The following is a 16,676-nucleotide window of genomic DNA, read 5'->3' on the forward strand; positions in this document are numbered from 1 at the left end:
AACTAGGCAAGTCAGTTAAGAACAAACTCTTTTTCACAATGACCCCGGCCATACCCGGAGGACGCTTGGCCAATTGTGCACCGCCCTATAGGACTCCCAATCACGGCCTGTTTTGATACAGCCTGGAATCGAACCACAGATGCAGTGAAATTCGACCGCTGCGCCGCTAGGGAGCCCGATAATATGTTTGGTACTCCATTGTAAAACATTTTGTAAGCTATAGAAATGCCTTTATGTCTACATTGGTTTTTGACACGTGTATTCTATTACGGATGCCATCATTTTTATTTATTTAACTAGTCTTTTTTTATCCTTCAAATATTTTTGTTGTTGAGAATACTAAAATGTTAATGTCCCCACTACAAAAAAAAGTTAAAATACATGTAATTTTGTCCTTGAAACATTTAATTGAAATACAGTAGAATTCCATTATAATGCCTATGGAGGACTTCTTCCACTGGGGAGTGCCAATATGGCCGACCTGTGTCGTCAACGCCTCTCAACTGCCAATACATAGCTTCAACAATCCAGTGTTTAATTCCGAATTCAAGTGCCAGTCGGAACTAGGAAATGTACGACTTGCTATCTGGTTGTACTTCTACACATCCACCCAGTTACCAAGGTAGATATTTCCTAGTTCTGACTAGCACATGAACACTGCATTATATACATCATTGTCCAAAACTGTCATCTGTCATTGCATACAGGCCTTGGTTGTGAGTAAAGCGTATGGTAATGAAGTGGATAATCAAATCAGTTTATAAAAAGGGCTTTAAAAAGGTATGGTCATTTTGATAAAAAAAAGCAATATGTACATAGATAAGTCAAATAAAAGGAGGAAGAAGTCTCACAACTGTGGAAGAAGATTACAAAAAGGAATTTAAACTAAAAATAAAAAACAAACAGAGTAGACCTTGTCATGCAAAATAATCTCAAATCCTGTCCACCATGGGATTCATTCAATGGAGGTCCCTCTGGCTATGGCAGCCCATGCCCCCCCCCCTTTCAGTCACCGGGAAACCTTGCGACTGTCATGTGGTGTTCTAGGACATTTCTACCTGGCAACATGATACATATGTTTATTCTTACTTTACAAACACATATGGAAACAGACAGAAGGCAGTGTAACCCTGCAGATTACTCAATCACTTACTCCTCAATTGAGAAGGGAAAAGACATTAATAACAAACAAAAAATTTAAACACTGAAATGGCTCTCTCATTCCCTATACAGTGCGCTACTTTTGACCAGTGACCTTCAGGCCCTGGGAAGAAAAGCTATGCTGCACTTAAGTGAATAGAGGGCCATTTAGGATACAGACATCATCGTTGCGGTTTAGCAAAGCATAAGACATGAAAATGGGAAGCTATTCTTAGGTACAGGATGAGCCACGTGTCCAGTTTTTTTGTTGTGAAAAAAAAGAAAGAAGAGATGTCAATAGATGCAGAAAATAAATCATTTTTTGTTAACAGACAACGTTTGTAAGCAAATGGTTATTGTCAAGGACTGGGGATGTCTTTAGCCTACAGAAAATAATATGAGGCCAAATAACATAGCAAGAGGATATTGCCTCAACAGTAGACAGGTTCTAGAAGGGTACTCGTGGTTCCAAAGGTTTGTTCCGAGGATTCCAAGGGTTGCCAGTGGCACTGGATAAGGGCATCATACAGTTCCTCACTGTGTTCCATAAACTTCCTGTTTGCTTCCAACACATCCAGCTCTGGGTTAGGATCTACAATAGAGGGAAAGGTTGCCACAGTGATTATACAGGTGGGATCTGAACCCCAGTCTCTCTAACGGGGAAACCAATCTAGGAGGAAATTCCCCCGAGGGAGACAAATGATTCTGAAGTTGCAGGCAGGTCTACCTCATCACAAAAGCACGAGTCCACTAAATTACATATACTGTTAAATCCTCTGAACATGCAGGATATCAATCCATCTTCATTATGAACCACCTAAAATTCCTCAAGAATCTTTTAGCTCATCGTCCACACTAGTCTGGTGAAAAACAAGTAGGGGAAAAAAATCAACAACAAAAAAAACACCAACCTTCCAGACCATCATCTTCAAAAGCTTCATTTTCCTGAAATGTTTTAAAATGAGTTTAATAAAATGACGGTGTATATTGAAAAGTCATAACTACATGAAGGAAACAACAAAGGCATGAAGGTGTTAATAGTGCATATCTAACAACCAAGTGATGTTGAGCTACGTAAACACATCACCAGTGAAGGAAATGCCGCCAGGCAGCAAATCTTACCTGTGCAGGATCCTGTGTGTAATCATACTGGTTGTAGTTGTAGCCGCCATAGTTGTAGCCGCCATAGTTGCCCCCATTCTGGTCGTAACCCCAAGAGCCCCATCCACTACCGTACGGCTGTTGATTGTGCTGATTGTATTGGTTCTGGTTGTGTCTGTAGCCTCCTCCGTGGGACCCCCATCCCCTGTTGTCTGATTGATTATGCCGAGTTCTAAAATGGAGAAGGAGAGAGCAACACAGCAGCAAGATGTGTGACCTGTTGCCACAAGAAAAGGGCAACCAGTGAAGAACAAACACCCCTGTAAATACAACCCATATTTATGGTTATTTATTTTCCCTTTTGTAATGTCTTTATACTTTTGTGAGTGTAATGTTTACTGTTAATTTTTATTGTTTATCATCTACTTCACTTGCTTTGGCAATGTTAACATATGTTTCCCATGACAATAAAGCCCTTAAATTGAATAAAGAGAGAGAGAGCACATTATGGGTAACCCGAGGAATTGGACAATGATTAAACCCACATCTTTGAGTTTAAAAATAAGATATTCTACTCAGGTCTTCTTGAGAGCTTTGCAAAAGACTGACGAGGGGAATAGACAAACAATACGTTGGATATACAGACACAGCTTAGCGGCAGGGTAGCCTAGTGGTTAGAGTGTAGAGGCGGCAGGTAGCCTAGTGGTTAGAGTGTAGAGGCGGCAGGTAGCCTAGTGGTTAGAGCGTTGGATTAGTAACCGGAAGGTTGCAAGTTCAAACCCCCGAGCTGACAAGGTACAAATCTGTCGTTCTGCCCCTGAACAGGCAGTTAACCCACTGTTCCTAGGCCGTCATTTAAAATAAGAATTTGTTCTTAACTGACTTGCCTAGTAAAATAAAAAATACATTATATACACACAAGTATGTGGACACCCCTTCAAATTAGTGGATAAAGCTATTTCAGCCACACCCGTTGTTGACAGGTGTATAAAATCTCCATAGACAAGCATTGGCATTAAAATGACCTCACTGAAGAGCTCAGTGACTTTCAACGTGGCACCGTCATAGGATGCCACCTTTCCAACAAGTCAGTTTGTCAAATTTCTACCCTGCTAGAGCTGCCCCAGTCAACTGTAAGGGCTGTTATTGTGAAGTGGAAATGTCTAGGAGCAACAAAGGCTCAGCATTGAAGTGTTGCAAAACTCACTCCCAAGTTCCAAACTCTGGATCAACTTCAGCACAATAACTGTTTGTTGGGAACTTCATGAAAATGGGTTTCCATGGCAGAGCAGCCACACACAAACCTAAGATTACCATGTGCAAATGCCAAGCGTCGGCTGGATTGGTGTAAAGCTCGCCACCATTGGACTCTGGAGCAGTGGAAACGCGTTCTCTGGAGTGATGAATCACGCTTCACCACCTGGCAGTCCGACAGATTAATCTGGGTTTGGCGGATGCCAGGAGAACACTACCTGCCCCGATGCATAGTGTCAACAGTAAAGTTCTGTAGAGGAGGAATAATGGTCTGGGGCTGTTTTTCATGGTCCGGGCCCCTTAGTTCCAGTGAATGGAATATTAATGCTACAGCATACAATGATATTCTAGAGGATTCTGTGCTTCCAACTTTGTGTTAACAGTTTGGGGTAGACCCTTTCCTGTTCCAGCATGACAATGACCCAGTGCACAAAGCGAGGTCCATACAGAAATGGTTTGTCAAGATCAGTGTGGAAGAACTTGATTGGTCTGCACAGAGCCCTGACCTAAACCCCATCGAGCACCTTTGAGATGTAATTGGAACGCCGACTGCGGGCCACGCCTAATCGCCCAACATCAGTGCCCGACCTCACTAATGCTCTTGTGGCTGAATGGAAGCAAGTCCCCGCAGCAATGTTCCGACATCTAGTGGAAAGCCTTCCCAGAAGAGTGGAGGCTGTTATAGCAGCAATGAAGGGACCGACTCCATATTAATACTCATGATTTTGGAATGAGATGTTTTGACGAGAAGGTGTCTTATGGTCACGTAAAGGTGGTTTGGAAAACTAATGGGTTATGCTACAACCGTGGTTTTACAAATGAAGAAGGCAAGTTCTTACTACACTACGGAATATGAACCATGTCTGGAGACAACTTATAGGATTTTAACACAGTAACAACTGAAGTATAACTCACTTGTTAGCAGCGAGGCTCAGTCGTAGGGGCTTGCTCCCGAGCCCCATCGCTCCCTGACACTCCTCCAGCGCCAGCTTCTGAAGCCTCTGGTCTGGGAACTGGACAAACCCACAACCCCTGGAAACAAGAGAAACATTCAAACAAAGTAACTAAATAACTAGAGAGCTTCAGCTGTGAAGACTTTTTTTGTTTGTTGGTACATGTAGTGGAAGAAGTTTAGACATTTAATTTTTTTTTTTTTTTTTTTTTAAATCACATAAATCCAGATGTATGGAAACCCAGCATAGTGATTATAACATCCTGCTGGACTCACTTGGAGTTGCCCGTGCCATCCAGCACCACCTTCCCCCCACGACAGGAAGGGTAGCGGTTGTAGAAGAACTCGTAGAGCATCCCGTCATCCACTTCAGGTGTGAGATCCCCAACAAACAGAGAATAGAGTGGACTGTAGCAGAGAGAAGAAGGGGGGGGGGGGTTCTGCCGTTAATTTACAATGCTTCTATAAGGCATCTCATGACATACAGTTTGACTTACAATCGAGCTTGTTGATATACCCGCTTTCTCCTTGCTTCCCAAAAGTGGCCCGGTTTAACTTGAATCTTCGAGGCTGTTAAGTAAAAAAAAAAGCTTCCTTTAAAAATGATAATTTACAATATGACAATATGCATTAACCTATACAAATGCCACAATGTGGCTAATGGCATAGAGATCTTCTGTTTGGCTCAAGTCACCAAAAGGGAGCATGTATAAAACTGCTACAATTTAGGTCTGCATCCCATTGGGCTCTGGTCAAAAGTAGTGAACTATATAGGGGATAGGGTGCCATAGGGCTCTGGTCAAAAGTAATGAACTATATAGGGGATAGGGTGCCATAGGGCTCAGGTCAAAAGTAGTGAACTATATAGGGAATAGGGTGCCATTCGGCACGGTAGCCTAGTGGTTAGAGCGTTGGACTAGTAACCGGAAGGTTGCAAGTTCAAATCCCTGAGCTGACAAGGTACAAATCTGTCGTTCTGCCCCTGAACAGGCAGTTAACCCACTGTTCCTAGGCCATCATTGAAAATAAGAATTTGTTCTTAACTGACTTTCCTAGTTAAATAAAGGTAAAATAATTAAATAAATAAAAAATTGGCATGCTTCCTAGAATCCATAACATCCATGTAGCCTTGTTAAACAGTATATTTACTGGTGTGGCTCCTGGCAGTGCTTTTCCATTGACTTTACGAAGACACCGCTCAGCTGTGGCTCCATCAGTCAGCTCCACAAAGCAGTAGCCTGCTGCACCCCTACTGAAGAGCAACACAGAGAAGGGATATCAGTCCAATGTTGCATTCAAAAGGATGGCTTCTTTTAGCTGTGTATTGTGTGTAGCTATAGCCTGGGTACCAGTCGGGTTTGTGCCATCATGCCACTCCTTGTAGGGAGGTCAAAGCTCCTGCTGCAGAGACCCGATAGACGCTCTAGTCTAGAGTGCCTGGTTAAATTATGGTTAGGTGCATTTTTTTTGAAAACTCTTAAAAGTACGAAGAATTAGATGTAATTGTTGTAAAAAAAAGTGTGTGTGTGTGTGTTCATTTAAATTACGTTATAGTACGCTAATTTCCCTACGGCGGACAGAACATGTAACTTCATCACACAGACTAGCGTTTTCACTACACAAGAATTACAGGATATACACATCCTTACCTCAGATCGGTGATGTTAGCATAAAAGTTCAGAGTGATCACGATCTCACAAAATCGATTGGTACTAAAGCAAAGATATTGATCTGTTTATTTTGATCAGTGTTTTTTTATTTTTTCCATACTCAATCCAGTCCGTAGTGGAACTTAAGCCGTGTTCATATTACCCATAAACACTCAGTTACACACAAAATGTCATTACCATCACAAAGTAAAACAGGAATGGTACTCACTTAACGGAATGAGTCATTGTTCACAAATTACTAGCAATCCCATAAACCCATTGTCAAAAACCACATCTTCTCATCTACTTCTGTAGTTTGGTAACTTCCTGTTCTTTGACAGACAGACCAGTCTGAAGAAGACTGAGTTTATAAAAAATGTAAAGTATGCCGTGCCAGTCTCGCAACGGAGCCTTCAATCGCAACGGAGCCTTCAATCGCAACGGAGCCTTCAATCGCAACGGAGCCTTCAATCGCAACGGAGCACTTATGGTAAGTGTAAGTGATGCTTTAGACTTTTTTAGGGGGGGGCTGCTCCTATAAAAATAAAGTCTCTGGTCTCACATGAATTAATGGATTTGAGAGTTAAACTATAATTTAAAAGAAACCCAACCCCTGCCTCTATTTAGAAACCGATGTGAGGTGGTTATTCGTTGAAATTCCAGGATATAGAACTTGATAAATGGCTATTACAGGTCGTCATCTATAAACAGATCTAGTATTACAGGTTGTCATCTATAAACAGATAGATGTAGTATACCCAAGTACATTACATTTAGCAGAAGCTCTTATCCAGAGAGTCTTACAGCCGACATATAATCAGGTTTAAGTGCCTTGCTCAAGGGCACAGAAAGATGTTTAACCTTGTCGGCTCTGGGATTTGAACCAGAGACCTTTCCGGTTACTGGGCCAATGCTCTTAACTGCTAGAAGAGCACAAACAGTACATGATGCTGCTGATATTGTCCCAGTTCTATTCACTTTAAGACAATATCGTTGTGAGTGAATCATTTGTAGGCGCTATTGATTACAGTAGAACAAGCTAATTAATTCCGGTCTTGAGTGACCACTTCGTAAATACTGGTGGGTGTGCAGTTTAGAAGGTACTAGTTTAGCAAAATACAAGTAATCTGAACAAAAGTGTGACGTCTGTAGGGAGGAATTTATGTATTGGTCTTCAAAATATCACAATTTATTTCAGCATACTGATTGTGAATTTGTTCAGCTAAACCGGTGTTTTGACACTCCGCCATATATCAAAAAGCCATGACAACAGGAAGCAACTGAATTATAATTTTCAATGTATATTTAGCAATATAAACTGTACTTTAAACATTTTTCAACAGGAATCTACTTTATCAGGAAAAAAAATGATCGACTATATCAGTGAAAATGTTTAAATAGGTTAGTCCTGGCTAATTACGCCTTGTCATGTCAACAGATGTGTGGCTATTTATTGTAGCTAACGTCACCGGATCTACACTTTCAGGTCAAACGTACTAACGTTACCGGATCTACACTTTCAGGTCAAACGCCCTAACGTTAGGCGGAAAGCCACTCACCCAGTCATCTTGTTGTGTATAATCCGTACACTCACCACCAACTCCCCCATGGTGCCGAAGGCTCGGGTTATGAACTTCTCGTCCATGTAGGGCTCCAACTACCAAAACAAACACAGTAAAACGTTATCATAACATGTTAATATTAACTACCACACGTCACCTGCAACTATTATAACGATTGCGTTGAGCTACTTAATTAGGTGTCAAAATGCAGTACCATCTGCATCAAGCTAGCACTAATAAACCAAGTCAGTTGGCTAACCTAAAGTTCTGCGTGTAGCCGCCAAACGTTCTGCGTGTAGCCGCCAAACGTTCTGCGTGTCGCCGCCAAACGTTCTGCGTGTCGCCGCCAAACGTTCTGCGTGTAGCCGCCAAACGTTCTGCGTGTAGCCGCCAAACGTTCTGCGTGTAGCCGCCAAACGTTCTGCGTGTAGCCGCCTAACGTTCTGCGTGTAGCCGCCTAACGTTCCGTGTGTAGCCGCCTAACGTTCCGTGTGTAGCCGCCTAACGTTCTGCGTGTATCCGCCTAACGTTCCGTATGTAGCCGCCTAACGTTCCGTATGTAGCCGCCTAACGTTCCGCGTGTAGCCGCCTAACGTTCTGCGTGTAGCCGCCTAACGTTCCGCGTGTAGCCGCCTAACGTTCCGCGTGTAGCCGCCTAACGTTCTGCGTGTAGCCGCCTAACGTTCTGCGTGTAGCCGCCTAACGTTCCGCGTGTAGCCGCCTAACGTTCCGCGTGTAGCCGCCTAACGTTCTGTATGTAGCCGCCTAACGTTCCGTATGTAGCCGCCTAACGTTCTGCATGTAGCCGCCTAACGTTCCGCGTGTAGCCGCCTAACGTTCCGCGTGTAGCCGCCTAACGTTCCGCGTGTAGCCGCCTAACGTTCTGTATGTAGCCGCCTAACGTTCTGCATGTAGCCGCCTAACGTTAGCTAGCTAGCAAAATAACGTCAGTATGCTGGCAAATAAGCAGAAAGTATTAAAATATATATCGACTGAAATGGTTCGATACTCACGTTTCCCATCCATAGTGTGCTCATGTTTTGGACCTGAATTTGTCGAAAAAAAGAAGCTTTTCTTTACATACAACTGCGAACCCTTTAAATGACAACAAACCTCTTTGTAGGTGTCGGAAGCGTTTCTGCGCATGCGCAAACTCATCTTCAACCCTGGTCCCAGATCTGTTATTTTTTTTAATCATCCATAAACCTCTTACGTGGAATCAAATAAGTAGGGAATAATGTCAGTTGACAGTTTAATTTACAGCAAGGTCATTACCTAGATCTAGGACATTGGGGAAAAAATGTGCCCTTATATCGTGACTCAGTTCAATTACATTGCACAAGGTTTATTGGGCAAAGGAGTTGTGTGTGTGTGTGTGTGGGGGGGGGTCTGAACATTAACATGGATCGCATACAATATGGTTTTGGAAGCTTAATGACCTTATCTTTCATATCAGAGAGAAGTAATTGTCAAAAAACTAAAGGTTGAATTGATACCTTTACACGATTAGGGTTCTTACTGGCCATGTTACAGATGGAAGACAGAGTGGACTTCCTGTGCTAATTAGCTATCTGCGTCTCCGAACACCTGTGTGTAAACGGAAGACAGACGCCTGAAACTGTTGGCTGCAACTGTGTTTACAACCGGTTAAAAACAGTACGTGTGTATTTTGCATTTGTTGAAAATATTTTGACGTGATATGAAAGTCAATTGATTTGTTTCTAGAACCGGTACCGCAATTGTGCATTCGAGTCAGGTTTAGAGGGAGTATTTGGCTGTTTTGGCACCATAGCCAAGTCGCCATTTAAACAGAACATTTAAGGTGCTTGAACTAAGCCTATGGAGTAATGTTAAGCTCCTTTAGTCTAATATTGGGCTAGGGATAGGTAGGATGGCCTATTCGAGTATATGGCTAGTCAGTTAGATCTTACATCGTTCACTATAGTGTTGTTTGCTTTACTGATTGGATATAAGTATAATCATTTGTCAAATTTTACAGTCAGATTACTGTAGCAAGCTACTGATCCTATCATACCCCTGAACCACTCAGTAACATGTCCTTGCCAGTGGCAGTACTTGGATATTCTTATTCAATAGTCGTGTCTATGATCTTTTAGCGCACCTACTGGGAACATGGCCTTTCTGGTAAACCAATCAAGATCGAGAACTAGTTTCATAGTAAAACAGCCCACCACTTATAAAAAAAAAAAAACATTTTGTAAGTAAGTGTAACCTCAGTCAGTTGATATACTGGCCAGGGTCTTCGTGGCTATCCTGGGTTCCAGTCTCTTTGTGCTATCATGCCAACTCCATGTCACTCATTGATTTGTCATGACAAGGAATGGCATGATGGCACAAACACATCTGGGACCAGGCTACATCACAGCCCGGTTACATGTATTGTGGTCATATGGCTCATCATAAATGGATTGGAACGGAGCGAATGGAACAGCATCAAGTACCATTCCCCTCATTACAACAAACCCATCCTCCCTATTTAAAAAGGGTGCTACCAACCTCCAGTGTCTGAGATAAAGATTCAAAACATAAGCCCAAGATTCTTTCCAATCCCCAAATAAGCAAAAATATTCACCATGCAAATCATACACATTTAAAAATGTGGTTGTTGACTCACAAAAGATCATTCAATTCTCATCCAGATAAAAAATAAATAAATACATCACTGCGTGATCTTTACATTTAGTATAGACTCTGCAAATAAGTGCTCAGCATACAATCATTGTAAAATATACAGTATATATATATAATATTACAAGGATATGTTCATGGAAACACAACAGTAGACAAGCTTGAGTTGGTCCTCCCTCCTTAGTAGTTACCACTGCCTAGCTAGAAGAAATATTAGTTCTAGTATATTAACTAATACATTCTAACTTAGCTTTAAAATGTTGTAGTAAATCACTGACAGATTGTATTCTACAAGGAACAATGGAATTGTACTGATGTTGTAAAATATTTTACGCCCTGTGACCTCTACTTCTGTATTTAGAATAAAGGGCTCAACACTGCATATGCAAGATGGAAATAATCCAAACAGGAAAGTAGACACACAAAGGCATTGCAACAAACTGTCCACAAAACAAATCCATTGAAGAGAGGAAAATCCTGAAACCCATTAGGAGAAATGATATTCATGATAAACAAGGAATGGTTGTCCACTCCCTCAAATCATGGAGGGGGCCAAGCCTGTAAGGCAGGTCTAAAGTGTGGTTTTAAATTCAATTAATTCTTTATCTGGAGCATAACAATCCCTAAATACTGTGAGAAGTAAACTAGAAAACAATGACAAGTCAAGGTTATGGCAGAACTATGGTATAGTGACGACCCTAATTACCAACAATGAATGAACAACATCTCCCACCGCTCAGATCACACACCATGTGCAACTTATTTCATGTTCACCCAGAATGCAACAAAAATAAGATGGTAAGCTAAGCAAGAATCCTTTTACTTAAAAATAGAATTCATAAATATTTTGCATGATTCATGTTCATAGTAGGAATACATTCGTCTCTCGGAGAACTAGCTAGTTTAGACACACACACACACACACGTGTGTTCTTTAAACTAGTAGTATAGCAAGGCGTATTACATTCAAGAGAACAACCAAAACATGTTATCTTTCCAAACAAAGTACCCCAGTCATTATAGTGCATGTTATAGTGCCAACCGTTTCTCTGCAGTTTAAAAATACATTGCATCTTGAATTACAGTAAACAGAAAAGTTAAACCAAAGAAACCATTCATTAAATGTATAACAAGAATATTGAATATCGTCTTGTTATTAAAAGTTGCTTTCGTGAAAAAATGAAGAATTACGCTGCAATTCACTAAAGTGCCATCAAAACGTTTTCTGAGAGACCTCTGTAATAGCCATTACCGTGTGGTGCCTTCATAGCGGTTGAACCATCACCAAGGTTAACCGACTGTACACCAGCCTTGTCCAACAGAGAAATTAAACATCATAGAAAAAAGAAAAAAAAGGTCAGTACACACCATGATCTAAGGAATGTGGGATAGGAAGGAAGTGAAGGAGGCCAGACTGATGGGAGACTGTAGAGTTCAGAGCGGCTTCAGTAGGTATGCTGCCTGATAAACAGGAGTTCTGGGTCAGAGTAGAAACCCCCTATAGAAACCATAGGGCTATGTCCCAAACGGAACCCTATTCCAGTGCACTATATAGGGAATAGGGTGCCATTTGGGACGCATCCTAGGAGGACAGTGTGGAGAGCAGGTCAGTACAGTGTCCGAGCCTCAAGCAGCCAGGAGGAAGAAGAGTTGGATGAAGATGAAGAGGTATTAGGAGTCCGCTGGGCTGAGCTGTTTTCCCACACACACACACAGGTTCAGTCCATCTTCTCTTTCTGCACCAGTTTGGGGGCGTCCACAAAGTCACGGCCATTGAAGACGATGACAGCAGCGGTGACAGCGGCAGCAGTGCCCCAGAACAAAACATAGGCCAGGGTCTCAGTCCACGTGTCACCTGGGAAAGAGAGAGGGACACCACTCGTCAGAGAAGGGACAAATATCAAGGATACAAAGATGGAGAGAGAGGGGGTAAACTTGTCAGAGACTATAAATGAAATACATTTGTGTGACCGGAGCTCACAACAAATTGTTAAGGACACAAACTGAACTAGCATGCCCCCTGTGTCCTGAGGTTAACAGAGCTAAAAGTTAAAAGTCTAGAATGTTCCTTTAGACAAGTGGTTGTCAGATGGGGTTTTCTTACCAGCCATGAGGAGGCAGATGGTGCACATGGAGAATGCTACCACCATGATGATGGGCAGCTGTAAGACAAAAGACAACAAAAATACATTACTCATAGTTTGGGGTGGAAAGCAAAACTCAATATTTAAAATAAAATACAAATAAAAGGAGTTGAGAGGACCAGAGACGACGTCATGTAACGTGAATCACAAAACATCGACGCTCAGTCTGGACATTCTGAGTGGTGCCAGGACATCCCAAAAAGGCCTCTCTCTCTCTCTCCTCACTTCTGACCATGATACATCCCCATTACTACTGTGAGTTGGAAAGAGGCAACTGACCGTGAGGAACTTCCAGTCCTTTTGGATGCGGAGTGGAGTTGGGCCGTCCGTTTCATCAACAGCGTAGTTTCCAAGGAACAAATCAATGGAATCCTGGAGACACACAGTCCCTTTTTAAGCAATAAAAAGGTGACAACAAAAACACTCAGAAATAACTCCACGTCTCGCCAAAACACATGGATGAACAATGATGATGTTTCCTACAATTATGATTTTGGAGGAAAACAATATTGGTCTTAAAGCAGGAAATTGGTCCAACTACACAGCAGATATGACAGTAATACATTATTCCTACCTTATGTAGGTCAAAATGTATCATTTTTCTAGGACTTTTAAAATGGAAAAAAAATCCAGGACGTACCTGTCTGAAGCCGTCAGAGAAGTTATTCTTGTAGTAACGGATGGCAGAGTTCACGCCATCCATCACCAGACCCATCTGGGTCCTCTTCCCTGTCCTGACAAAGAAACAAGAAATAACACACTGTCAACTCTCCCAACGAGACAGGAAATAACAACCATCAATAACAGACACTGTCAAGGCACCATCAATCAAGTAGTCAGGCTGTCAACCATAATGTCCACGTAGCAATACTAATGACAGGCGAAGTAGAAATAACCACCATCCAGACATCTACCAACCAGATAGTTTGCATGGAAATTAAAGAAAAGATGACCTCAAATTGAAGCCACACAACTAACAGTTGACCTCCAAACTAAACAAGCATAGTCTCTGTAGACATCCAGGCCTGTATATATTTCAGATGTCAGCAGCACATCTACATCCAGGCCTGTATATGTAACAGTATAACTTTAGACCGTCCCCTCGCCCATACCCGGGCGCGAACCAGGGACCCTCTGCACACATCAACAACAGTCACCCACGAAGCATCGTTACCCATCGCTCCACAAAAGCCGCGGCCCTTGCAGAGCAAGGGGAACTATTACTCCAAGGTCTCAGAGCAAGTGACGTCACCGATTGAAACGCTATTTAGCGCGTACCACTAACTAAGCCAGCCGTTTCACATCCGTTACACATACAGTGCCTTCAGAAAGTATTCATACCCCTTGACTTATTACACATTTTGTTGTGTTACAGCCTGAATTCTGAAAGGATTAAATATATGTTTTTATCTCACACATCGGCACACAACAGCCCATTCAATACTCAAGGCACTGTATAGTTCAAAGGTCAGCAGCACACCCACACGCATTTCTATACCTGGTGAAGTCAGTCTTCAAGGCTCCCGTACCAGCGTACTGTTTGGCGCATGCATTGGCATTGTCAGCCCAAGCTATCACAGAAAACAGACAAGACATTGTTAGTGAGCAGAGCAGTGTGACAGACGAGACAGATCAACCTCATATGACACTTAAGCTGAGTTTAACCCAGGGTTAGCGGTAGCCCTGGGCTGAGTTTAACCCAGGGTTAGCGGTAGCCCTGGGCTGAGTTTAACCCAGGGTTCGCGGTAGCCCTGGGCTGAGTTTAACCCAGGGTTCGCGGTAGCCCTGGGCTGAGTTTAACCCAGGGTTCGCGGTAGCCCTGGGCTGAGTTTAACCCAGGGTTTGCGGTAGCCCTGGGATAAAATGCTGCAGCGTGATGGGTTGTAGAGGGGCGGGACCCACTTACCATTCTTGTAGATCTTCTCAAAATCGGCCTGTTCCTCAATCCGCTGGGCCACATGCAGGACACCCATCCTCTGTGGACAACCACCAAACAAACATACATAAGTCAATTTAGAAGGGGATAGGGTAGGGAACAAGGGTCAGGGCTCAGTCATTCATCTTTTTCTCTAAAAAGAAAACTGTCAATCGTAAGTTATTCAACTGTGGGAAACAGTAACTAGTCGTCTTTGTTCAACCCTTGGTTCAACTCTCTAACTTTCTTAAGTTGCTTCTCTTCTTTAACTTTCAGAATGATAACTCCCACAGTGTGTGAAACCAAGTGGTTTGAGGTACTCTGCCTGGTCGCGGAGTATCTGTCAAGTGATAATGTGTTGTGTAAACTACTGCAGAGCGGTGGGCAGGTTTTTATTTCTTCAAGTGATAATGAGTGCAACCCTCCTAGCTCCTACCTGTAGCTGGGACTGTACAAGTTATAGTTGGCAGTAAAGGATCCCTCGGAGTGTAACACCCACACACCAGTAGCTGGGACTGTATTGAGGCAGAATGGGGTACTCTGTCTGCTCCATCGGAGTGTACCGTCTAGCATAAAGAAGCGTGCACGATCCACACACCTGTAGCCGGGACTGTATGGAATGGCGGGCCAGCTCTGGGGGACTTCCTACCTGTAGCCGGGACTGTAGGGAGTGGCGGGCCAGCTCTGGGGGACTTCCTACCTGTAGCCGGGACTGTAGGGAGTGGCGGGCCGGCTCTGGGGGACTTCCTACCTGTAGCCGGGACTGTATGGAACGGCGGGCCGGCTCTGGGGGACTTCCTACCTGTAGCCGGGACTGTATGGAACGGCGGGCCGGCTCTGGGGGACTTCCTACCTGTAGCCGGGACTGTATGGAACGGCGGGCCGGCTCTGGGGGACTTCCTACCTGTAGCTGGGACTGTATGGAACGGCGGGCCAGCATGCTCTGGATGACGTTGGTACGGTCCAGACAGTCCATGCAGTTACTGCGGAACGTCCCCTTCTGCTGGGACAACACCTTCCCCTCCGTGTCGACCATGAAGTAGCTGCAGACAGACAACAGAGGAGTCAGGAGAACACATATCCACAGAGCCAGTAACAGCGCTGTAGTGTTGGGACACCAACTACCCCTCCGCTACAGGGAGACAGAGGGTTTATAAATCACAAGACAAGGTTAGGGGTGAATCACAAAATGTACTACACCGGCTCTGACGCTCGTCGAATGTGGCAGGGCTTGCAAACTATTACAGACTACAAAAGGGAAGCACAGCCGCGAGCTGCCCAGTGACACGAGCTAAATTATTTCCATGCTCGCTTCGAGGCAAGTAACACTGAAACATGCAGGAGAGCATCAGCTGTTCCGGATGACTGCGTGATCACGCTCTCCGTAGCTGATGTGAGTAAGACCTTTAAACAGGTCAACATTCACAGGGCCGCGGGGCCAGATGGATTACCAGGATGTGTACCCCAGAGCATGCGCTGCCCAACTGGCAAGTGTCTTCACTGACATTTTCAACCTGTCCCTGGCTGAGTCTGTAATACCAACATGTTTCAAGCAGACCACCATAGTCCCTGTGCCCAAGACCACTAAGGTAACCTGCCTAAATGACTCCCGACCCATTGCACTCACTTCTGTAGCCATGAAATGCTTTGAAAGGTCGGTCATGGCTCACAACACCTAAACCCACTCCAATTTGCATACCGCCCCAACAGATCCACAGATGATGCGATCTCTATTGCACTCAACACTGCCCTTTCCCACCTGGACAAAAGGAACACCTATGTGGGAATGCCCACTACCCTCTGTACGTGAGAATTCTATGCATGGACAACAGGTCAGCGTTTCAACACCCAAGTGACCTCAAAGCTTATCACGAAGCTAAGAACCCTGGGAGTAAACAACTCCCTCGGCAACTGGATCCTGGACTTCCTGACGGGCCGCCCCCAGGTGGTAAGGGTAGGTAACAACACACCCGCCACGCTGATCCTCAACACAGGGGCCCCTCAAGGGTGCGTGCTCAGTCCCCTCCTGTACACCCTGTTCACTCATGACTGCACAGCCAGGCACGACTCAAACACCATCATTAAGTTTGATGATGACACAGTGGAGACCTGGCCGTAGGGTACAAGGACAACAACCTCTTCCTCAACGTGATCTAGAAAAAGGAGATCATTGTGGACTACAGGAAAAGGAAGACTGAGAATAGGGGCGTGCTCATCAACGTGGCTGTAGTGGAGCAGGTTGAGATCTTCAAGTTCCTTGTCGTCCACATCAACAAACTAACATGGTCCAAGCACACCAAGACAGTCGTG

The 16,676-nt window shown here is 43.8% G+C and overlaps 2 protein-coding genes across 4 annotated transcripts in view; both read right to left on the reverse strand.

Moving 5' to 3' along the window:
* Positions 1 to 1,063: 1,063 nt before the first annotated feature.
* LOC135551697 (tRNA selenocysteine 1-associated protein 1-like) lies at positions 1,064 to 8,812 on the reverse strand. 2 transcript variants are annotated; one of them, XM_064982881.1, is made up of 9 exons: positions 8,672 to 8,812; positions 7,656 to 7,753; positions 5,597 to 5,696; positions 4,965 to 5,017; positions 4,724 to 4,855; positions 4,411 to 4,527; positions 2,263 to 2,473; positions 2,052 to 2,085; positions 1,064 to 1,732 (listed from the first exon to the last, which is right to left on the reverse strand). In XM_064982881.1, the coding sequence occupies exons 1-9, from the start codon at positions 8,693 to 8,695 to the stop codon at positions 1,572 to 1,574; spliced, it is 930 nt and encodes a 309-aa protein (XP_064838953.1). In that variant the 5' UTR covers positions 8,696 to 8,812; the 3' UTR covers positions 1,064 to 1,571. The 2 variants fall into 2 exon arrangements, with proteins under 2 accessions (XP_064838953.1, XP_064838952.1); XM_064982880.1 differs by having other exon boundaries at positions 5,597 to 5,699; positions 8,672 to 8,811.
* A 913-nt stretch (positions 8,813 to 9,725) lies between these two features.
* LOC135551696 (phosphatidylinositol-3-phosphatase SAC1-A) overlaps positions 9,726 to 16,676 on the reverse strand; it is a 29,287-nt gene continuing 22,336 nt past the window's right edge. The window contains exons 14-20 of one of the 2 annotated variants that reach the window (XM_064982878.1): positions 15,271 to 15,409; positions 14,358 to 14,427; positions 13,950 to 14,022; positions 13,092 to 13,185; positions 12,731 to 12,823; positions 12,412 to 12,469; positions 9,726 to 12,162 (exon numbers count right to left, since the gene is read on the reverse strand). In XM_064982878.1, the coding sequence (XP_064838950.1) occupies positions 12,026 to 12,162; positions 12,412 to 12,469; positions 12,731 to 12,823; positions 13,092 to 13,185; positions 13,950 to 14,022; positions 14,358 to 14,427; positions 15,271 to 15,409 (664 nt within the window). In that variant the 3' untranslated portion in view covers positions 9,726 to 12,025. Of the gene's footprint in view, positions 12,163 to 12,411; positions 12,470 to 12,730; positions 12,841 to 13,091; positions 13,186 to 13,949; positions 14,023 to 14,357; positions 14,428 to 15,270; positions 15,410 to 16,676 lie in introns of both variants that reach the window. The other variant, XM_064982879.1, reaches the window with a different exon arrangement.

Source organism: Oncorhynchus masou, chromosome 13 (genome assembly GCF_036934945.1).
Source record: "Oncorhynchus masou masou isolate Uvic2021 chromosome 13, UVic_Omas_1.1, whole genome shotgun sequence".
Classification (NCBI taxonomy): Eukaryota; Metazoa; Chordata; class Actinopteri; order Salmoniformes; family Salmonidae; genus Oncorhynchus; species Oncorhynchus masou.